This window comes from Neofelis nebulosa, chromosome 8 (assembly GCF_028018385.1).
Source record: "Neofelis nebulosa isolate mNeoNeb1 chromosome 8, mNeoNeb1.pri, whole genome shotgun sequence".
NCBI lineage: Eukaryota > Metazoa > Chordata > Mammalia > Carnivora > Felidae > Neofelis > Neofelis nebulosa.
In genome coordinates, this window is record NC_080789.1 from 16,010,276 (window position 1) to 16,034,450 (window position 24,175).

At 48.1% G+C, this 24,175-nt stretch overlaps 1 protein-coding gene and 1 long non-coding RNA gene across 4 annotated transcripts in view; one reads left to right on the forward strand and one right to left on the reverse strand.

The window, feature by feature from the left end:
* RFX4 (regulatory factor X4) overlaps window positions 1–12,952 on the reverse strand; it is a 165,540-nt gene extending 152,588 nt beyond the window's left edge. Inside the window, exon 1 of one of the 3 annotated variants that reach the window (XM_058741529.1) lies at window positions 12,506–12,952. In XM_058741529.1, coding sequence (XP_058597512.1) covers window positions 12,506–12,548 — 43 coding nt within the window. In that variant the 5' untranslated portion in view covers window positions 12,549–12,952. The remainder of the gene's footprint in view (window positions 1–12,505) is intronic. The other 2 variants (XM_058741528.1, XM_058741530.1) reach the window with 2 other exon arrangements.
* Window positions 9,705–10,760, forward strand: LOC131518961 (uncharacterized). The gene is made up of 2 exons (XR_009265382.1): window positions 9,705–10,292; window positions 10,438–10,760. It is a non-coding gene; the product is annotated as an uncharacterized LOC131518961 (long non-coding RNA).
* Window positions 12,953–24,175: the final 11,223 nt, after the last annotated feature.

The following is a 24,175-nucleotide window of genomic DNA, read 5'->3' on the forward strand; positions in this document are numbered from 1 at the left end:
TTGGGCTCTGTGCTGACAGCTCAGAGCCTGGAGCCTGTTTCGGATTCTGTGTCTCCCTCTCTCTCTGCCCCTCCCCCGCTCATGCTCCATCTCTCTCTCTCTCTCTCTCTCTCTGTCAAAAATAAACAAACATTAAAAAAAAATTTAATCCTCACAAAGCCATGGCCCCACTTTGCTGGCAAACAAACTGAGACTCGGAGAGGTCACCTCCCTTGTTGAGTCTGTACATCCAGCTTATGGCAAAGCGAATTCTCACCAAGCCTTTGGGATTCCAGAGCCATTAATGATTGTATCAGTGATTGTAAATTGTAACATGCTACGCAAATGCAAGGTGCTGTTATTTTAACACGGTTTTTATGCTGAACCTATTATGAGAAAGTCATGTCTGTAAGTAAATAGACACTAAGCACCGATGATGTGCCTAAGATGTCAAATGTGCCAAAGTAACTGGCAGGTGGGGGATACCTACCCAGTGGTGGTGCCAGGATGAATTTAGAAGCTTGGAAAATGATTTGAGATGAAAGGCACACGTTGCACCAGGTGCTCCCACAGGAAGGAGCACCCGTGGGCGTCCTCAGTCAGCAGCCTGCTGCCAAAGTCACATTGAGGTCCCCAGAGCATCCAGACACCCACTGCCACCCCGTGACAGTGTGCTCCAAAGAACTGCAGTGTGAACTGCTGTCCCCCACCCCCACCCCCACCCCCACCCCCCGGCCAGGATCAGGGATGACTGGACCTCCTGAACTTCTTTATGTAGAAGAGGAGTTGAGTTAGCATGGACATCTCTAAGGTTTTCCTTCTAACTCCAGGTGTTGGGAGTCGAGGAAGCAGCCTGGCTTCAAAATCAGAATAATCTGTGTTCAAAACCTGGCTTGACACTAGCTGTTTGGCCTGGACATGTTAACTAGGCTGAGTCTCAGTTTCCTCACTCGTAAAATGGGATAACAATATCAAAGGGTCGATATAAGAATTAAATGAAGTAACAAGCATGAGCATTTAGCACTGTACCTGGAAAACATTATAAATTTTTGTTAATCTGCTACCCAGTTTCAAAAAGGGGGTCCCTTGGGGCGCCTGGGTGGCTCAGTGGGTTAAGTGTCTGACTACAGCTCAGGTCATGATCTCACAGCTCGTGAGTTCAAGCCCCATGTCGGGCTCTGCTCTGTGCTGACAGCTCAGAGCCCGGAGTCTGCTTCTGATTCTGTGTCTCCCTCTCTCTCTGCCCCTCTCCCACTCGTTCTCACTCTCTCTCAAAAATAAATAAACATTAAAAAAAACTGCTACAAAAGGGAGTCCCTTTAGTAAAAACAAACAAACAAACATAACTAACAATTTTGAAAATAACTCATTAAGTGAGCCTGACATCAATCACCAAAATGATTTCAATGTAGTTTCTTCCTTCCCACCCATCTTCCCTCCATCTCCTTCCTCTCTCCCGCCCCCACCCCCGTGTTTCCTTCATTCTTCCCTTCTCAAAAGTGATCTATATATCAATATATAGTCACCAGGTACTATCTACAACCATACAGCTTTGCTGGAGCTTTTTATTTGTTTGTGTTTTAGTCTCTCAATACCACGAAAACCTCTGAGCAAAACACAGACCCATAGGGAATCCCATTTTTTTAGGCTCCTCATCTCTGGGATCCCTCTGCATCCCTCCAGAACCTCCCCCACCCCCACCCCCGCATGCACTTTCCCAGCTCTGCTCTGGATGAGGCTCCCTGGTGCCCGGTGCCTTCCTGCCAAGTAGGTCTCCCGGCTCCCAACACACCTCTTCAGCTGTGAACCCTGAGGTAGTTCAGGCAGAGAATGCCCCGAAGCCCAGGCACCCAGAAGAAACTCCAAAGAAGCAGAGAAATAATTCATTCTTCTAATCACAGCAAAGTTTTCAAACTTTAAAACAGGGCCTTGATTAGAAGAAAAGCTGCATTTTTGTTTTGTTTTTTTTCTAAAAGCCTGGCATTTCTGAAAAGGTCCCCTACCCCAAGCACAGCAACCTAAAGACCCTGCCCACTGAGTTGAAAATAAAAGTTCATAGAGACCAAAGGCCCTCGCATAACAACCGCTCAACACTTTAGAAATCTTTCCAATGCTTGGGAGTTTCAACGTTTTAACTGAGGGTCTCCAGCCCTCTGGAATCTTCCTTCCATGTAAACTCCCAGGCTAACGTTATTTTATTTTCTATGACGTCAAAGTTTTTATAGAGAATCTACATCACTTTTGTAAAGGAGTCGTCAAGTAGAAGAACTTCAGCTCCTAGAAACAGAGATAATATAGCCTTTTTAGTAGCTATATAAGGATGACACAGAACTAGTTAGTTTTCTTTTGGGTGGAACAAAAAACTATTGTAGAGGCATCCTAATCCCCCTCCCACTCCAGATTTATTATCGGCAGTGGAACTGAACCCCACAAAGAAAATTTGGCAAAATGTTTACAGTAATCAATACGACCTCATAAATAAGTTTGAGTGTATGCCCATGGGCCCAATTCTGGAACTCTGTAAAATCATAATCATTTCAGTAAGAACCTGGGCCTACCCGTGAGCATTTAGAATCAGTACTCAATTTAGAAATACATTATGCCCCATGTGAACATCCTACATATAGACTGATCATTCTGAAGAAGATGATGTGGGACTCAAAAAACCACTCATGCTCATGTTTTTTAAATGATAAATTCATTAACTGTAACATTCAAAGAAACACCTCTGTCTTCTAAAGTCTAGTATTAGCTTGAAATGAGCTCACAGCAATCACAAGATTCAAAACAAACATGTTGCCATAATTTCCTTCACGAAATGCAGCTATGCCCCAAAATTTAACTGCTGCTAGTGTAATTAGCAATCACTAATCACTCTTCAGATTATTCAAATGGCAGCTCAAAATCTAGTTCAAGAGTAAGTTCGCTTGTGTTGACTGAGTGCATTTTCTCCAACAAGATGGATTCAGGGGATCAATGCTTATGAAGTGGTAATTCTCCATTCCGATTAAATAAAAATCTGCCATACTCATCAATCTCATTTAGGCTGCGTCTAAACAACACTGACCTTTAGCACAATTGGATAGTCAGAAAACACACAGGACACAAAGTGCTAACTAACCTTCACTGGGCTACAGCCTTTTCAAAGGCTTTCTTATTATCCCTTTAAATTAAAACAAGACAATCACGACAATCCAAATTCATCATGTCCAAGCTCACCTGTTTACTAATAATTATTGATTGCTCAGAAGCAGATTACGCATAATTTTATGTTTTATGGGGGATTAACCAACCACAAAAGTGGAAACTACATACATATTTTGAAGTAATTCTGCTCTGAGGATGAGATCTAACACAACAAAACCCAGATAATCTACTGGTACAGGTCAATCCAGTCTAGTTGCCTATATTTGGACCATATTTAGCTGAAAACATGATGGCTCAATTTCATTTCATTCTTTTCTGCTTTTTATAATACCCCTCTCTCTCTTTCTCTCAAAGAAAGTGGCTTAAAATTTCAAAAATTTTAACTTAAAAATCACAACGTAGGTAAAGATCACATTATAAATACAGGAGGAGAACAAATGAACATTTTTTTTCCCTCCTTGCATTAAAAAATAGGCAAGGAAGGCAAAAGAACTAAAGTCTTTCTGTGCATCTCACTCAACTGAGTTTCAGAGAGTGGTTCATCTGAAACAGAATTTTCCACTTCCTGAAAATCAAGTGCAAAATGGTTGTCTTTAAAACAGCAATGCCTAGAAGCAGAAGGTGGCGGGGGGGGGGGGGGGGGTTGGAACGGAGAACATAGGCCTTCATATTCCAGAACCAAAGGGTGTCAGGACCTGTGGAGGGGCCTCAGTCAAGGGTGTAGAACATAGGTCTTCTCTGAGTGCTCCTTCCAGGATTCAAGTTCCAGCTACCAGGTTTTGCCTCTACAAAGACACATTTTCTACTCCCTTTAACAAACTGGACAACACAAGGATGAAAGCATCATAAGGGCACATGAGATGCCTTCTTCATGGGAAATGTCAGGGAATGAGAATGAACTTAATTCTTCGGTCTAAACTTTAGAAAAAAAGAAAAAAGATTTACCTTGACATTAGCACTGGCACTGAGGCTGTCTACACAGTACAGACAACATCTAGGCATGCCGAAACGGTTTACATTTGTTTCAGGATTCTTCTCCCCCTTTCCCAACTAGACACACAGAACTAGGCATAGGAAGACTAGGTAATTATTTTTAATAATAAAATGTGCTGTTACTGAGCATGCATTCTTCATGTGCATGATCTCATTCTATTCTCCTAACCCTGGAAAGTACTGCGTAGACGCTTTCACAAAGAAGAAAACTGAGAGCGTGGGGAAGTTGGGTCATTTGCCCTGGGTCACACAGCTAGCAAACAGCTGAGCTGGGACTTAAACTTTGGTCTATATTGACGGCAAACCTCATGTTCTTTTCATTAAGTCAGACCATATTCACCTCCAGTCACATGTTAACACATGTCTGTGGATGACTTCTACCTGCAATATACTGTTTGTTCAGCCACCTAAAGGCTATGTATATTCACCCATGACCTAATGGCTTCTATCTTATTAGTTTAATCTTGCAGAGGTATGTCTGTGTGCAATGAAGCAAGCTTTGATATTCTTAGGGACAAAGCAAATGTCCCAAATGAATCCCAAAGAAAACTAAAATACATTTCACACCTGTAGTAAAGATGTGAATGCTTTATCTCCTGATTTTTGCCAACAGTTAAAAATTTTGTCTCCACAGTTTAATGGACTATCCTGCCACTCTCATTTGTGGAGAAAATAGCAAGTCCTTTGCTTTCACTAAAATCATATATGCTTGCGACGCCTGGGTCACTCAGTCAGTTAGGCGTCCATCCCTTGCCCTGATTTCTGCCCAGGTCATGAGCTCATGGTTCATGGGATTGAGCCCCTCACTGGGCTCTGCGCTGACAGCAGGGAGCCTGACTGGGATTCTCTCTCCCTCTCTCTCTTTCTTTCCCCCTCCTCTCAAAAGATATAAACTTTAAAAATAAAATAAAATGATACAGGCTTTATTGGACATCCTTTCCAACACAACTTTCTCCTTCACTAAAGATGAAGGAGAAAGAGAAGAAGGATAAAGAGAAGAAAAAGTGGAATAAGGAGTAGGAGGAGAAGGGGGAGGAGGGGGAGAGGGAAGGGGAGGAGGGGGAGAGGGAAGGGGAGGAGGGGGAGAGGGAAGGGGAGGAAGAGGAGGGGGGAGGAGGGGGAAGAGGGGAAGGAGAAAGAGGAGGAGTAGGAGGAGAATTCATCAGTATAGCCTTGCAACTACGAGTGTGGACACTCATAGATGAGGCCGCCTGCTCCCTTCATGGGTATCCTTCCACTGCATATAATGGGGTAGATCATAACAGTACCCATAACATGTTTTAAAATACAACTAATAATGCATTTAAAGCACTTAGCTCATACCTGGCATGTGAAAGGCACTTAATAAACTTTTAAAAACATAAATAAAAAGCTAGATTTAGCACTGGGATTCTGCACCAGGGAAGTCAGGTGCTCACAGTGAAGATCGATAATGCTCTCCATGCTGCCCAGCTTCTAAAGCTCAGAAACTCACTGAACACTCTAGCTTCTAGCTTTAATTTTTGTCTTTAGCCTATTGGTTTCCCCACTTAAAATGTGAATAATAACCATTCCTTCTTTATAGGGTTGTTGTGAGCACTACGTAGACAATGCACTTAAATAAAAATGCTTAGTGGCAAAGTGGAGACATGTATTGACTATATGTTACCTATGGCCATCTTCACATTTCATACAAGAGCCCTCTCAGATGCTTAGATCAGTTCCCTAAGAAAACTGGGGCTCAGCAATAGTACGCTTCCGGATCAAGGGCATCCAGCTTTATGGGGCACCCAGAAGGCAGCAACCTTCCTATCACCACGCTCTACCTTCTTCCCCCCAATAATGCTTTCTTCTTCATTGTGCTTATCACTCACTGAAATTAACTATTTTCTGTGTGTTTACTTGTTTGTCTATAATTTATACTCCATAGGAGCACTGCTGGCGCTTTTGTTAAACCCAGCATCCAGCAGAGTGTCTGGCACAAAGGAGGCATGTAGTTTTCTTGAATGAAGGAAACAAGCTAAAATGTGTCCAAAATCATCACTCAACCACTATGATACACTGCCTCCCATCACTGCCATCAGTGAAAACCCTCTCCAAATGCAGAATCACACGACTCCTTCAGAGAGGTTTTCTCTGGGGTCCAAGACTGAAACTTTCCATGACTCTCCACTTCCGTCCATACGTTTCCCTTCTCACCAAGTGAGATTCAAATCCATCTCAAGGCCAGAGGCGAAACCAAGCCCTGCCAGGCTAGTATTCAATCGGGGTCCACAAGAAGTGGGCTGCATGGGGCGAGGGAACAGGCTTTCCCAGTCTGGTGTCATACAAGCTGTAGCCCCACACAAGTTCCAGACCCTCTTTCATCCTACAAAGGGACAACAGAGAATTACACTAAGACTTAAATGGCTAGTGTGTGAAAAAGTGCTGGGCTGACTCATGGTAGGTATTGACAAGGGAGCCCATCCTTTCCTTCAGGCTCCAAGAGGAATCTATTTCTGTGTCCCTTAGCACCCTGACCACTCTCAACCTGCCCATGCCTTCCCTTGTCAAACACATTGCAAAGTCCTTGAAGGCAGAGACTGTGTGTCCTTATCCATTCTGCCACCCAGCAGGTGCTCAGTGAATGAGACTGAATAAAAATCCCCCGATAAATTCACACAAACTGTTTTCTTTTACTTTTACCTGACACTTCCAAATCACCTGTCTGAGTTCATTCTCTCTCCCCTAACCTTCATAAAATTGCAAAGATATCTCAAATAGAGAAGGGGCAAAAACATCAGACATTTCCTGCAACCTTTCCATTCTGCGGAGCTCTGGAGGGGCAGCCTGAAGAGTGTCCCAAATGACCTGCAGAACACCTAGGGTGGGCTCTCAGGGGCCTGTGCAAGTGGAGACCTGTCTGGCACTCCATGCTGTGATGTCACCATTCTATGCCTTCTCGGTCTTTTTCACGCAGACACCAAGGCTAACAAACACACCAACCTGACTTAGAATCACCACCTTACACTGCTAGAAATGGAAGAGAAACCCTGTGTTTGATGCGGGTCACATTTACACCTCTCTCATGAAGTGCTTGTGAGGACCAGTGCCGGTAAAACTACTTTACAAAGTACCTGGCTTTGTACTCCGATTCCACAGACACAGTACAGGCATGTAATTGTATGGAAAAAGTTTAGGTGGATCATAGCAATCTTTACATCCAATTCATTCAACTATAGATGAGGCAACGGAGTATCAGAGAAGGGCTCCTCTGCTCAAATTATCACCAGGAGGGGTGGCTAGGCGTGAGAAGACCCTCACTTCTTTCTAAAAGCTTGAGCAAGGGAGGATAGAGTCTGGTTTTCCTTTGATGGCAACATTTCTCTATGCTGGCCAGCGTGCATACCTCTCCCAGGTATGTGAAGGTCTGTGATGCTGGTCCCATCATCTAGAGGCATTTCAGTGCTTCCTAAACAGACGCTGGGTACAGCCCCCCCAATTCAGTGTCTTAAGGAATGCACCTTAGGTGTAATTAAGAAAGGAAATTATAGGCCTTTAAAAAGTGGTTATCCAAGGTTCTTCTTGACTCTCAAAATCCTAATAGATGATTCATCAAAATATTTTAGGTTATTATTAGTGTGGGGAGAGATGCACTAATTGTACAGTGGGTCACAGTTCAGATAGTGGTAACCAGCTCACATATGCTTCCTGGATTCTATCGTAAAGAGGTTTACGAGTAATTATCAGAAAATCCCAGACTGTAAGCTGCCTAAGCCTTCATTTTACAGACAATGAAAATTAATCTAAGAGAGGCTATAAGATTCACCTAAAGTAACATTAAAAGCGGCTGAGTCAGAATTGTAACTCGGAGCTTTTTCCCACTGTACAAAGGAGGGGAAAAATGGATAGGAACTCCCTGCTCCTCTGTCCTCAGATTTCTGAGCAGGCAACTCCTTCTCTTCTCTTTCCGGCCTAATCCTATCCCCTCAACCTTTTAAGATTCGATTTGAGAAGGAAGGATGAGAAATGCATCCCGGGTGACCCACGTGTCGTGAGGAAGAAGAGCCAGGACCTTTCACGTTGGTGAGAGTGTGGCTCATGGGGGGAGGTGGGCGCCCTGCCCAGCTGGCGCCTAACCCTCGGGATGGGGAGTCAGGCTGCAGGACAACCAGGTGAGGAGGAGTGGGAAGAAGGGCACACAGGTGAGCCAAGACAAGGTGTAGCTGCTGGAGAGAAATTAGAGACCTCAGTGCCTCTGGGGAGCAGGTCAGTCTAGCGCTCACAGAGCGGCAGGGAGGCCCGAGCAAATTCTCTCCAACTCGCACCAGGTCCTTTGTTGTCGGTCTGTGCCTCTGGCTCCCGCTCATGCCCTCCGGTCCCCCGCCCCCCCATGAAGTCACCCCAACTGCACTCATAATATTTTGCTTTGCGCCGGGTCTGTTTTCCACCACCAACTTCCAGCGGTCACCATGGCGACGCGCCGGGGAGGGGGGGCGGGTGCGGCTAAGGAAATCCTCCGGCCTAGCCGCCCGGCGGCCCCTACCAACTTTTCCAGGTCTCTGGGTCCTGCAGGCCCGGTGGGAAAGCGCGCTGTCACGGCCGCCGGGCGGAGTCGCTTGCGGAGCTCCCCGGACCCGGCCTGAGCGCCTCGTCCGCGCGGGCGAGGGCTGCAGCCACCGGCCTGGGGACCCCAAGACCACGCAGCTCTCACTTGACCCTACTTCCAAACTCACGGACGCCGGCGCTCTGGCAGGTGGCGAGAGTGGGGACGCGCATGCCCGCCCCCTCGCCGGCCACACACACACACACACACACACACACGAACATACACACGCCCGGGGAGGGAGAGACCGTCTGATTTGGGTCCAAGAGCAAAGGGCGGACCCCCGACCCTTTGCTCCCTCGAGCCCGCAGACGTGGTCCCCGGGCGGGAGAAGGTAGCTCCTAACCGAGCGCCGCAGCTGGGAGCGGAAGGAGGAGGCCCGGGTTCTGTTCCGACCAGGGCGCTTTCTGCCCCAGGGGCCCCAAGCCAGAGCGACTGAGCGTCCCCACCTGGGGGCCAAGGAGCCAGGTCGGGGCCTTGTGCTGAGCCGGGGCCCGCAGACGAGCGTGCCTTCCCGCCGTTGTGGCCCGTGGTGCTCAAATCCGACTCCAGGGGTACTTCGGCCGCCCCAACTCTGGATACTGGATTTCGGGGCAGAAAGTGGTAGAGACTGGGCGGTGCCCTCTCTAAGGCGCCATCCCGTTTAACAAGAAACAACCCTTCTGTTGCGTAGCCGACCGACCCCGCCCCGGGCCACCTGGCACAAGTTCTCGGTGGCCTAAAATTCTACCTACTTTTCTCCCTCGTTCTCGAATTCCCGGGTACCTTGAGGAACCGAGCAACGCTCGCCTGGGCAGGGCAGCCGGGTCCGGACCCACCGGGCCGGGCACGCGTGGCGGCCGCGCTTGTCTCACGAGGAGAGGGTGGGCCCCGCGCTGGGTGCTCGCTGGTGCGCGGCGTGCGGCGGCGGCGGCGGCGGCGGCGCGGCCGGGAGGGGCGTGCGCCCGCCCCAACCGCAAGCCGCGCACGGGCCGGACGGCGCGTCGACGGCCTCACGCGCGCGCCTGCGGCCTTCGCCGTCCGCCCGAGCCCGGCTGCGCCGCCAGTCTCCCGGGAGAGGGGCTCCGCTTTGTCGCGCTCCGCCGCGAGCGCGCGGAAGGCCCAGGAGGCGCGCGCCGGCGCGCCGGCCTCCCCCGACGGGGCCATTGTCTTAGCCCCGCACTTGAGGAGTATTTGGGGAAAACTGGAGGAATATATTACCGACTCGGTGCGCGGAACAAAGGGGCGCGTTTCCGCAGGTCACGCTGAAGTGGCCCCGAGGCAGACCACTAGAGCCCCGGCCCCTGCAAAACTGTTCTCCCGGGCCGAAGGCACTTTGCGGGATTTTCCTTTTAAGAGTAGGGGACGGAGGCCTGGCTCCCCGGCCTCACTGATCTGGACGCTCCCGACTTCGCCCCAGCACTTGCTGCGAATCGGTTGCTGGAGCCCTTTCAGAATGAAATATTAAGTAATAACACCCGTGGTTCCAGTCGCACGCAATCTGCTGGAAAGGGAGCAGAATCGAACTGCTCCCGGGAGCGCTAGGCTCCGCCAGCGGGGAGAAAGGACCTTTACATAACAAGGGAAACGCTGAAGAAAAGCTAATTGGATTAAGTTCTCTGGAAGGGAGGTGAGGGGAGGCTCCTGGACCGGACCGCGCGACGCTGCATTTCCCTCGTCGTCGGTTTTGCAACTCCGAGTGAAATGTCACCTGGTGCGCCGCGTGTCATTTGCTTCACGCTGCCAGCTCCCAGAACTTTTTCTTTTGATTTCAGGATGGCGATCTGGGGAGGTCTCCGATTTTCGAAAACAGGGAGGGGAGCGGATGTGGCAAAGATTGCTGTTTCAGAACCAGTTTGGGGTGTCTGCAGTTGGAGTAAAAGTGACCAGGTGCCTCCGCGACCACCAGCTACATCGAAGACAGAAAACAGAACGTTTCCACAACCCCACAGCTCTACCCCAGAACGCACAAGACGTTCCAGTCGTGTGGACAGGGCAGTTAAAACCCCCCAACTGGGTCTTGGCGGGTGTGGGGTGCCGGGAGACCCCAAGTCCCTACGTGAGCCCCTTGTGAATATTTGACCACAAACAATGCAGACATAGGTTTAATTTTGTTCAAAGATGTTCGCCTCTAAATTTGGGGTGGCCGGGAGGGGAGTAGTGGCGCAAACCCTTGACATAAAAATATAGAGGGAGGGGCTCTTTTCCTTCTGTGGTGCCTTCTTTACCGACAGCAGAGAGTACGCAGGCAGGGCCCGCCACTACCCGCAGCCGGCTCGTGCGGCAGGAGACGCCTCTCCTTGCCTAGGTTATCTTCTGTAGGAGGGAAGACCGCGGGGCTCAGCCTTTCCCCACTCCCAGGGGGCCCACACCCACTCAGCGAGAGAGGGACTTGGCTCTTGGGATCAAAGATAAGCCCTGGAAAAACCGAAGATCCCCCTGACCCGAGGGGGTGGGTATCCTGGCCAGCAGGGCCTCTGGCAGAAGCCTGGAGGGGCTGGAAATCGCTGCGTGGACCGAAGAAAGACCATCTGGGTCGAGGCCCGGATGACCCCTACCCCCACCCAACATGCATTTCCAGCCTGCTTCGGAGGGAGGTGGGGAAACATTCTGGTGGTGTTTATTTGCTCCAAGGAAGGGACGCGTGTGTGTTAAGGGATGCAGAGGCTGGAAGGCACTTGTTGCTCCGCGCTGCAAAGCCCAGCCACAGATGCTCCTAGGCACGGTCCCCAGCATCTCGTTAAGCTGCCGCCTCGGCCCAGGCTGCGCTCACCGCCCTGCTTCTGCCTCTCCCCAGGCTTACCTCTCCCCCCAGAATCCCCAAGGCTGCATCCGGCTGGTGTGGACTGGTTGGGGACTGCAGTTGGGAATTCGGGGGAGGGCGGGGGGGCTTCCAGAGAACTTCTTCCACCTGGAAGGGGCGTAGGGAGCATTGCTTAGATCTACAAGTTTGGCGGCTCGTCCAAGGTGCTAGAAGTGGAGAAAGTTCTACTGGAGAACGGAGACGCTGGGCTTTTTCGTTGTAAGAGACTCCTTGGTTTCCCTTCTCAGTTGTTACGGATTGCCGCGACCCCAAAACCTGACGCCCACAGCCCCCAAAGTACCTAGCGGTTTGCAGACCCGGACGCCAGGCCTCGCCGGCCGCACTGCGTCCTGCCCCCCTTGCAGCAGAGTTACAGCCGCGCAGCGGAGCGCGTGGTCGGATGCCCCTTACGGGCGAGGAGTTACACCCCGCCTCGGACGGCCCGGGGCTCCCACCTCCCGACCCCGCGCGGATTCCCTAGGACCACCGTGTTCGCCGCCGCCACTCCCTCCAGCTGCGCGTCTCCACCAGTCGGAGCCTCCGTCCCCACCTCCCAGGCGCTGTGCGAAGCCTTCGCCCTCCCCCGCCTCTGGGGAGTTCCGCTCGGCTTCCTGGCCCTAGCCACCAGCCTCAGAGCGCACCGCTATTCCGGGGCCCCCAAACCCGGGGGAGGAGCCGGGCCCGGGAGGGGGCGGTCGGCCCGCAAAGTTTCTGCGAGCGGCACCTCGAGCTCGCCGCGAGCCAGAGAATCTTTACGTAACTTTGTGTTCAGGGCAAGCAAAAGCGCGCTCCTCAGCGCGCGCGCGCACACACACTCACACGTTTACACAATCACACGCTTACACACACACACACTTCCACGTATCCACTTACATCGCACATCGCGACGGATTGAAAACTTGTGCACGCTCTCCGTTATTTCCTAGGGTTCCACTGTCAAGTTGACCCTTCTGAAGTTTTTGCAACTCTTTCTGAAGTTCCCCTTCTCCCTTTTCTTCCCCCCCCATGTCTCCCCCCCAACCCCCACCAGTAGGACTGACCTGTGGAATCCATGTCGGGTTCCTCCAGTAACCCACAATGCATGCTCTTCCCATGGACAGCACGGGCGCCCCCCAAAAGTCCTGAGGTTTGGGGATCCCCTGTGCTAGAGATGCGCAGGGAGGAAGGGAGTGAGGAGAGAAAGAGACGTAGAGAGAGAGTGCAAGGGCGAAAGGATAGAGGAGGAAAGGAAAAGGAAGAGAAAGAAGAAAGAAAAGAGAAGAAAGAGGAGAGAGAGAGAGAGAGAGAGAAGGGAGAGAGCGCAGAGAAGGGGGAGAGAGAAAGAGCGAGCGAGTGAGGGGACACTCAGTAATCCAGCCGGTCAAAGCCAAACCCGTCAAAATGTTTGCGGATGTTTCATGGGAAAAAGCATCATTTTATAGGAGCCCCGATGGGAGCAATGTCATTGATAGGCCAGCCGGCCTGATGAATGGCCGCTCGTCAGATGGGGCCGTGGCGAGGCGCACTGTGAAGCCCATTGTGGGCCTGTTTTGAATAAGAAAAGCCGCCTCCGAAAAGGGGGGCTCAGAGCGACGCAATCCCAGCCCTCCGACTTCCCCCTTCTATTATAGCATTAGCAACGTTTTTCTTATTTAAAGTTCCAGAGGCCTTCTCCAGCCTTCGCCCGGCACTCATTATAGGCGAAATCAAAATTGGCTTAGATGTGGCCCCCTCCTCCCTCCCCACCCCTCCCCCATCGGGCCGGGCGGGGCGGTGGGGGGGAGGAGGGCGGCAGGGGACTTCGGGGAGCCTGGGGAGTCGCCTAAGCGGCCACGAGTGGGCCCCACTCCTTTTCCTCTCCTCTTGTGCCCCCCCCTCCCGGTTCGGTCCCGGGTCAGATGGGGGCCCTGGGAATGCGGGAGGAGGTATGCCTCGACTTCCTTCCACGCGGATCCGCGGACACGCGTGGGGGAGTGGAGCGAGCTGAGGGTGAAAGGTGTGTGTGTGGGGGGAAGACCTAAGACCCCAGCCCCTGGTGAGGAGGCCGCCAGGCAGGGAGGATGTGAGGGGCTGACTCGTCTCCTCCAGAACTTTCTGTCTTGCTCTGGATTTATCCATCTCCTTCACTGGGTCTCTCCCCTTTCCCTGCATCTCTCTCCTTCTCTGCTTCTCTCCCCGTCTCTGTCTCTCACTCTGTCCTTCTCCCGGCCTCTGTGTCCCTCTATTTCTCCTGTTTTGGCTGCCTATCTTTCTGTCCAGCCCCTGCCCCCACGTCTCTTTGTCTCTCCCTAGGACTCTGCCCCTCTGTCTCTATCCCCCTTGGTCTCTCTGACACCCCCCTCCCCGCCTCTTCCCGTAACTCTGTCAGTCTGTCTGTGTCCCAGACCCTCCCTCCCCGCCTCCCGCCCTCCTCCCGCCCTCGCCTCCGCCCCCCAGCCGGCCGCGAAGTTTGTGAGAAGACCGGCGTCCAAGTGGGGACGCGGTTTTCCCAGGGACCCCCTCCCCGGCTGAGTTTAAAGTGCAGAAAGAGGGGGGCGAGGAGCTGGGGGGCTGGAAGTGGAAGTGGGGGGGCAGGCTGCGTCTCCGCGGGCCCCGATAAAGTGGCCGTTCGCGGGCCGGCAGCGCTGTGATTAGAATATGAATGGGGCTCGGCAGGCGGAAGAGAAAGGCGGATTACCCCGGGTGCTTTGACCATGGACAGAGGCAGCGCCGGCCCGGCCGCGGAAGGGGCGGGGCGGCTGGGCGGGGTCCCTAACGCCGGGCGAGGGGGGGGGGGTCTCTAACCCAGGCCCCCAAGCTGGGTGAGGTACCCGCAGTCCCTTGCAAAGGCCCCCAGTCTGCCCTCCCCAAGAAGGACTAAGTGGGACAATGCGGGAGGGGGGGGCCACAAGGGGCCAGCACGTGCCGAGTTAAGGTCACGGCGCGGGAGGAAGGAGGCGGCGCAAGATGCGGGCTGGACAGAGTCCGGGTTGGGCATATTTCAGAGTCCTGGGTTCCAATTCTGCCTCGGTAAATTCCTTAATCCTTCTGGGCCTCGGCTTCCTTGTCTGTAAAACGGGGCAAAGATGCCCCCCCCCAAAGTTAGGGGGAAGAGTAAACGACGCAGTGGGTGTGGAAGGAGTCCAACACCCGCTGTTCCCTCTGCTTGCAGCCCTCTTACCATCTACCCCTCCCAGCACGTCGCCGCGCGGCCAGCTCCTTCCCACCACCCTGGTGTCACCCTGGTCTCGGCTAAGCGTTGCCTCCTCAGAGTGGCTGTGCCTGAACACTCTGTGCGGGTCCCTTCTTGCTCCGGCCGCTGCCCCATTCATTACCCGTTTGTTTCTGCAGGAACCGTATTCACTGCCACAAGCCCCGGAGCCCAGAACAGAGCCTGGCATTCATTCCAGCTGCGACGGCTGGTGACGGGAAAGCGGACGATGAAAACCTGTGGTGACCGAAGGCGACAGTGACGATCACCACACGTTATCGTGGTGTGCATGGCGGTGAAGACAGGAGGATTCTCTCGCACCCTCGATTTCTCCCTGGGAGATAAAAGCGGGAGCTTGACCAGTGCCTGCAGGTGCCGCCACCTGGAGTGTTGGGTGTCCCTGGGAGTTCTTGGGGGATGCTGGGGGACCAAGGCGGCCTGTTATTGCAGCCGTTGTTATTATTCTTATTTTAATTATACATGAAAAATGCAGGTGGGGTGAGGTGGGGTGGGCTGGCGAGGAAAGTGAGGAGAAAGAACTGGCAGGTGGGCAGTGGGGGCTGGTGCATGCCGTCCCCGCCCTGTGCTGTCTAACCTGGGATGACACTAGCTGTCCACCCTGACAGTGCTGCAGCACCTGGGAGCTTAAAGAAATGAAAATAAGCGGGTATTCATTCATTCCTTGGCAAATTTTTATTGTGCACCTACTATGTGCCCAGCACTAGTCTAGGAGTTGGGGACACAGCTGTGAACAAAGTAGACTTTTAAAAAATCCCTATCTTCCTGGAGCTTATACTGGAATGAAGGGAGATAGACGATAGATAAAATATGTAACTAGATTCTATAGGTTGTCCAGCGATGAGGGCTATGTAGCAGGGGGGACCGGGGAGGACCTCTGTGAGGTGGTAACACACTTGGGTTTACAAACAGTGCTGTCTAGGGGCTGGTAACAAGAACGTGTTCATTTATGGAAATTCACTGAGCTACGTACACTTAGGATTTTATGCATTTTTCTGAATGTATTTCGAACTTCAATAAAATGCTTGTTCAGATTCAGTGCGAACATCGCAATAGTAATAGCTACCATTTATGTATGGACTGTGCCTCCACTGTGATAGGCATTTCCATGCACTATCTCATTTAATCCACACAATACAACTGACATAAGATTGTTGTCAGCACTTTTCAGAGGAGGACCACTGGGGTTCAGTGCGGCTCTCTTGTCCCTGGACATAGTAGTAAATGATGCAGTTTTTATTCTCCAGAGCTCAAAATCTAAAGCAAACATAGCAAGGCCTGCCTGCCTTGGGGGAGAGTGTGGGTATGGCGGGGACCAAGAGAGGAGATAGGAAACTCAGCCTAGGAGGCTGGTTCCCCCAGAGGAAGTGATGATTAAGCCAAGAGCCGAATTCCTAAGGCAGGTGAGGGGGTTAAGGGGTGTTACAGACAGCAGTAAGGACACGAAAGAGGGCATATGCCGTATGTTTGAGGACTGGAGCCTGGCATGGCCACACATGCCCACGGGAATGAGAGGTATTGGGCAATTTCTTGGGGAGGTAGGTGAGGATCAGATTGGGAGGGTCATGCTAAGAAATTTATCCCAGAAGGGTTCTGAGCATACAGGACTTGATTTGTGGTCAAGTGGTGCCCGCAGGTTGTTACTAGAGGCAGAGGTCATTGGGAAAGAGATCACAATGGTCTGAAATAGAGACTTTGTAGTGGGGGCAGGGAGAGGTGACTCATCCACCACCCTTGGTGGTGACTGGATGTGGCCAGTGAGGGGCACAGAAGGGTGATGTCCAGTTTTCTGACTTGGCTTATTTATGCCATTCGCAGAAATCATCCAGTGAGGAGGGGGTGATGGGAGGGGCAGGATTAGGGATTTGGCAGTAAGACAGAGGTGACTTATGCTCATAACGCTTCCCGAGTAGCCCTCTAGCAGGCGTTCCCACAAAGGCGTGGAGTTGGCGCTGCTTGTACAGACCTGGGAGGCTGCTAGAGCCCTTGGAGTGGATGCGTGAGCAGCCCAGAAGGGGACAGTGCAGGACTTATCACTTTCAGATCACCTGGCATGCCCTCTGCCTCCACTGTTGCAGCCTCCGTGTGCCCTGTCCTTCCCGAGCCTAACATTTTATTGTAATTGCTTGCCTGGTGTTTTATTTTCTCTACCCAGCTCACCACTGTCTAAAATTGTTTGTTTCCTTGTTCATTGTATGCCTCTCCACATCAGAATGCAAGCCTCAGGATGTCACCTCTGTCTCCGGACAGCATTTATTGACCACCACAAACAGCCCATCCATTGGCTTGACTGGAAGCAGGTGACACAGATCTGCAAGAGCACAGGATGGTGGGTTTCTTGAGCACTGAAACCACCAGACGTGAGATTTACACTTTGCATGGTACTGAAAGGCTCAGAGGTGAACAAGGTAGACACGTGTCCTCCTCTCCCCTCCACCGCCTGGAGTTTACACTCTACTGAGAGACACAATAAACAAAGAAACTAAGACAAACAATATTCCTACCTTCGTGGATCTTATATAGTAAAGATTATATTATTACAGTAAAGACATGAGCCCCAACCTTATGTTTGTTAATGATTCATTTGCTGATCAGGTAAATAATAATTTCAATAAACATTGCCTGAGCACCTTCTATGTACCTCTGCGAGGTGTGGGGATAAATAGTTTGGTATGACGGTGTTTGTCGTAAGTTGTCTTGGTTCAGTGAAGGAGAAAGTTGAGAACTATAAAACAGCTGGATAAGTGCTCTACAAGAGAGGTGCCTGGGGCTGCTATGGGAGGAAGGGACGCCCCCCACCCCAGGTCACTCTAGAAGCACCTGAAGGCTAAATTAATTTCTGCCCACAACTGTCTTTTATAGTCAGAAAATGCAAATGGATATATGCAGACTTTGAAAAGGTTGGCAGTTTGGTTTCTTGCCTTCTGAGTCATTGAACACTGTTTCTTAAATGTTGGTGTGCAGCAGAATCAGCTGGAGAACTTGTTAACAATACACACTGGTGAGCCCTGTCCTCAGGGATTCTGATTCAGAAGGTCTGCAGTGGGCTCAGTAACATGTACTTAAAATATTTTTATTATTATTACAAAATTTCAAACAAATGTAAAAGAAGAGGGAATAGTACCATGAACCTCCAAAATGACAAGGTAACTTCAATTATAATCCAAATGTGGTCACTGCTGTTTCATCTGTAATTCATCCAATGGCCCTCCCACCCACACCCACGAATAGGTTAATTTTGATGCAAATTCCAGACATCATATTCTTTCATCCATAAATACTCTTAACATGTACCTCTAAAATAGAAGATTTTACAAAATCACTATCATATTACTGTTGTCACACCTAAAATATCAACAGTGATTCCATAACCATCAAAAACTCATGGTTCAGGGGCACCTGGATGGTTCAGTCGGTTAAAGTGTCTGACTTCAGCTCATGATCTCATGGTTCGTGGGTTCGAGCCCTACATTGGGCTCTACGCTGAACGCTTGCTCCGAGCCTGGAGACTGCTTCTCTCTCGGCCCCTCCCCTGCTTGTGCTCTGTCTCTCAAAAATAAATAAATGTAAAAAAATTTTTTTTAATTCACTGTTCAAATTTGCCTGATTGCCTGAAATTTTTCAGGCAAAGTGGGTTTGCTCGAATCGAGCCAGATCCACACAATGCATTTGACTGCTATGTCTCTTAAGTCTCTTTAAGTCTGGAGATTTTCCCTCCCTATTTTATTCCTCCTAATTTATTTGTTGACAAAAGCCAAGTTGTCTGTCCTGTTGCATGCCCAGCATTCTGCAATATGTTCATTGCATCCCTGCTGTGTCATTTAACATGCTCTTCCATCCCCTATAGTTCCTGTAAATTGTTAATTGGGTCTAGAGAATTGATCAAGTTCAGATCAAGTTTATGGCAAAAAATAGCACACAGGTGATGAATGTGAACTTCCTATTGTATCACATAGGGATTCACATGGTGTCCCTCTGGGTTGTTAAGAAGATGAGGGGTTCAGGTGTTAACACGCTCTAGGTTCTTTCCACTTACACTCAGTGTCCTGCTCTTCTTGTCTTCTGCTATTAGGACACGATCACAAGTTCATTCATTCTTCATGATCACAAGGTGGCTGTAATTGCTAAAGTACCACAGCCTCCCTCACACACTTCTCAAAGACTGGAAAAAGAAAAGAGATTATGTCCCTTTTCCTTCCTTTCTTAAGGCTTCTCTGAAGCCACTTGGATTTTTTCTCTTGTCCCATTGGACAATTAATTTCCCTATCCATCCCTTAACCGATACCTTCTAGTCTTTTTCTTTCATCTGTTTGCCTTTTCCTCATGCCTGGATCCAGGCACTGGATCGAGTGCCTGTTGCCACTCGATTTTTATCACTATGCCCCTGCCACACTTCTTTGCATCTGGTAAGCAAGGTCTCCCTTCCATTCTTTTCCAAATCGATTTAGCTATTCATGGAACTAGTTTTTTCTCATATATATTTTAGAATAAATTTGTCAGATTTACTAAAAATTCTTGAGATATTTTCACGAGACCCGAATTAAAGTTGTTTTAAGTTGAACCAGCAGGCTTACATGTTATTCATTCCATATATGAACATAGCATAATCTCACACTGCAAAATTGTCACACTGGAAAAATTGTGCTCTTTAATTGACTTTCTTGTTAAAAAGTCTCTGCTTCGGGGCACCTGATGGCTCAGTCAGTTAAGCGTCTGACTTCAGCTCAGGTCATGATCTCACAGCTCGTGAGTTTGAGCCCTGCATCCAGCTCTCTGCTGTCAGCGCAGAGCCTGCTTCAGATCCTCTGTCTCCCTCTCTCTATGTCCCTACACGGCTTTCACATGCTCTCTTTCTCTCTCAAAAATAAATAAACATTTGAAAAGGAAAAAGTCTTTGCTTTGGTTTGATTTCTTCCAGAAGGCTTTATGGTTGGGTTGCTGCTGTGTATGATATCTTGTTTGCTATATTTTATATGTACTTATTGTTGGTGTAGAGGAACATTGTTGCATTATTTTCTTGTAATTTTATTTAGGCATGTGCCAGTCATGGAGAGGTGCCACTCGGGTCTCCTTCGAGAGAACCTGCTGCAGGCAGCACGGTTGACTGGCATTCCCTGCTGCTCCACTCTGAATCCACCATCACATTCTTGCCTCCTGAGGCCACACTTCACTGACTGGGCACAGCAGGGTGATGGGGCTCGTTCACTCTTACGGGATGCAGACTTTGGCTTGAGGTCTCCCTCTTTGCCTAACGGAAACATTCTTAGAACCACGGGGACATCTGAGAGAAATTCCTACCCAATCTGCCTTCCTCCTTTCCTTTCACAGGAATCAAACACGTACTGCCGGGAAGATTCTCCCCATCTTTTTCTGTTCTATTCCCTAGTAATTACTCTTTATGAGCATTTCTCCTCAATACATTTCTCACATGTCTCATCTTGTTTTGGCTCCTGCTTCTTGGAAGATGTGTACTGAAACAAGGAATAAGTTACATACAATAAAATGCACAGATCTTGCTCACTGTTTCATGAGGATGACAAATGCTTACACCTGTATATCTTATTCTACCAACTATACTTGCTGACTTAATTATTTCTTTCAATGGTCATTAAAAAGTATATATTATATATATTTCAGAGAATCCTTAGGCGATTATATGTATATGATCTCTTTATCTATTGAAATATGTTTTTTTAAGTTTTCTTAATGTTTGTTTATTCTTGAGACAGAGACAGAGCATGAGTGGGGGAGGGGCAGGGTGAGAGAGGGAGACACAGAATCCGAAGCAGGCTCCAGGCTCCGAGCTGTCAGCACAGAGCCAGAGGCAGCACTTGAACTCAGGAATGGTGAGATCGTGACCTGAGCCAAAGTCGGACGCTTACTGACTGAGCTACTCAGGTGCTCATATAGAATTATGTATTTATAAAAGTATAGCATCCTTTTTGTTGTATCTATTTGTTCTGATAATAACATTGCTACAGTCTTAAAAATTTCATATTTCTCTGGTTTGTCTTTCTCCATCTGTATATTTTTAATCTTTTTATAATCTTTTGCTTTAAGACTTTCTCTTATAGATAATATTACACATTAATCCTGAGCCTTTATATTTTTGTACTGAGTTTGATCTATTTCTACTTATTCCCATTATTCTTATATTTAAATTCTTAAAAAAAATCATATCAGCATTTTTTCATGTATTCTATTCATCACACTTTTTTTCTGGTTCCTTTTTTTCTTTTCTTCCTTGTTACTCGCCGTTACAAGGGGAAAATTAAACATCAAGTTTGGGTTTAGTAGTTAGGAGCAACTACCAGGAGAATAAAACTGAATGTAAAATTTCAAGCAAAAGAAATTTCAATTTATCTGATCAATTATAGTTACTGATTGCTGTGTATGTAAAATTTTGTTTGCTTATTTTGTTATAAGTTTTACTACAGTGACACTTACTGAGTTATTTTTTTTTTTTTTTAATTTTTTTTTCAACATTTTTTATTTATTTTTGGGACAGAGAGAGACAGAGCATGAACGGGGGAGGGGCAGAGAGAGAGGGAGACACAGAATCGGAAACAGGCTCCAGGCTCCGAGCCATCAGCCCAGAGCCTGACGCGGGGCTCGAACTCACGGACCGCGAGATCGTGACCTGGCTGAAGTCGGACGCTTAACCGACTGCGCCACCCAGGCGCCCCTGAGTTATTTTTTTATACCTCCATTTTTAGTCACAACTTCCTGGTGTTTTTTTCTTCTTACTGGAGCACTACTTCTAAGAAGGTTTTAAAAGAGGGTCTTTGTATGGTAAACAGTAATTATGTTGACATCACATTTAAATGAGAGTTTAGCTGCATATAGAATTTTAAGCCCCAAGGTTTTTGGTGTTGTTGTTGTTGTTGTTGTTTTTACTGAAAATATTGCTATTTAGTCTCCCTGCATATGTTGCTGTTGAGAAATAACATTGGTCTAATTCTTTTTCCTTCGTAGACAATTTGCTTTGCATCTAGAAGAGTTTAAGTTTTTCTCTGTCCTTGATGCTATTAAGTGATACAAAACTGTACCTAGGTATGTTTTTCCTCATTTAAATTTCTTTAAGTACTTGCATTTGTACTTTGAGATTTTAAAACTTTCTTTAATCTGAGAATTCCTCTGTAACTAATTACTTAAATATTCCGCTCTATATTTTCCCTCTTCTTCTGAGATTTCCATTATTTGAATGTTGTTGCTTCCATTTCTATTTTCCATGTCTCTTAACTTTTCTTTTTTATATTTCAGCTGTATGACCCATCCTGATACTTTCTGGAACCAATCCTCCACTTCTTTGATTTATTCTATATTTACTCTGCTATTCAACCTACTAAGTCTTTTGTTTCCATTTTCTTCTTCATACTCAGAAATTCCTCTCAGAGCTTCTTTATGCTTTTGCCTTTACAGCACCATTTCTTTTTTATTTAATATACTGATTTTTATTTCTTGTTGTCTTTGGTCTGTTAAATTTACTTCATCTGCATTTTTTCCAGGTGTTTTTTTTTTTTCATATCCCAGTGGCCCTCTCAATAAGCTAATTATTATTTTTCCTATGAGTTACACTACAACACAGGGGACTTATACCCATTCTTCCAGAATAGAGATTCTCAACCAGAGGTGATTTTGCCCCAACAGGAGACATTTAGAAGTTTCCAGAGACATTTTGGGTTGCTACAATCTGGGCTGCAGGAAAAGGGAAGCAGTATTAGAGCACTGCTACTGGCTTCTAGTGGGTAACAGCCAGGGATCTCTTAAAAACCCGACAATGTACTAGAAATCCTCTCACAACAATAATTTATCTTCCCAAAACCTCACTACAGCCAAGGTTGAGAAATCCTATCCTAGAAGTATTAGATGCCTGAGCTGATGAGAAGGGCCAAAGCATAAACCATAGCTTCTGTCTGTCCTGATAAGTTTGACATGGGTTTTGCAGGGAGAGTGAGAACACATCTCAGGATATTATGATTCAGACTTCCATCCTGGATCCGCTCTTTTTCAAGAATTACCCATGAAGCAGGAGTCACCATAAAGCAGAGTAGGGCCAGCAGGGAATACTATGGGGATGGCCAGTCAGCTTGTACACACTGTTAACTGGTTCTTAACTGCCCAGCTTGGCTAGCGTGCCCACTCTGATGTTACATTGGCAGTCCTGACAATACCGGGATGGCCACTGTCTTTTCTGCTTCACTGTGGTACTAGACTAGGCAAAATCTGCCCAGGACAATGTTAAAGAGCACAAGGTGCATCTCAAAGTCTCTGCAACCCAAGTGCCCCTGGTCTCCATCCTGGAGACTATCCATCCATGATCTCCATCCATCCATCCATCCATCCTTCAGTCATGTGTGGCTGTGAGCTTCCACTTCTCCCTCACACCAGGACCTAAACACCTCCTGTTGCTCCAGAGACTCTTCTCATATTTACGCTAGTTTCACACAACTTTCTTCTGGATTTTGTGGCATTTATGAGGTGGGGCTTGAAGGAAGGAATCAGGGAGGCTAAGCTGATCCCTCATCTTATCAGACACTGGAACTCACAAATTATTTAGATTTCAAAACTGTATATACATATCTCTTTGATAAAACAAAAAATAATTTTAAAATCAAAAGAAGAACAAGAAACTGAAGAAACAGAGAATGTGCAAAAGTTACCATTTGAGTGGTGCCTGTGAGTCAGTATAGGTTCAACTTGAGTAAGAGACCCAAAACAACAGTGGCTTATTCAAGATCAAAATTTCTTTCTTTTAGGTATGGGTATGTGTGTGTATATGTATGCATATGTATATATGTTTTTATATATATAAAGTAGTTTTTTCTCTTGCATGACCTACATTCTTAGGATTAACTCATAGTCTAAGATGGCTGCTTTGACTCTATGTATTATGTATACATTCCAGCCAACAGGAAGGAAAAAGGGGGAAAGAAGACCAAAGAGCATAGGATAACTATATTTTAAGGAATATGTTTCTGTTTTCTAGTTCAGTATAACAAACCACCCCAAAACTAAGTGGCTTAACACAACAGTGACTTATTATAAATCATGATCCTGTGAGCAGAATGCATAGTTCTGATTACATGGTGTTGACCAGCATTCTGGGACAGTTGATAGGTCCAAAATGATCTCAACCACATGGTTGGCAAGTTGGCACTGGTTATTAGCTAGGAGCTTAGATGGGGCCATTGTCTGAAGCCTCAGTTCTCCTTCATGAGTGTTCTTCTTCACAGCTGCTTGAGCTCCCTCACAACATGGAATCTGCATTCAAAAAAGGATCATTCCAGGGGCGCCTGGATGGCTCAGTCAGTTGAGTGTTGGACTTCGGCTCAGGTCATGATCTCACATTTCATGGGTTTGAGCCCCACACTGGGCTCTGTGCTAACAGCTCGGAGCCTAAAGTCTACTTCAGATTCTGTGTCTCCCTCTCTCTCTGCCTATTCCCTGCTCGCAGTCTGTCTCTCTCTCTCTCTCTCTCAAAAATAAACATGAAAAAAACTTTTTAAAAAGGATCATTCCA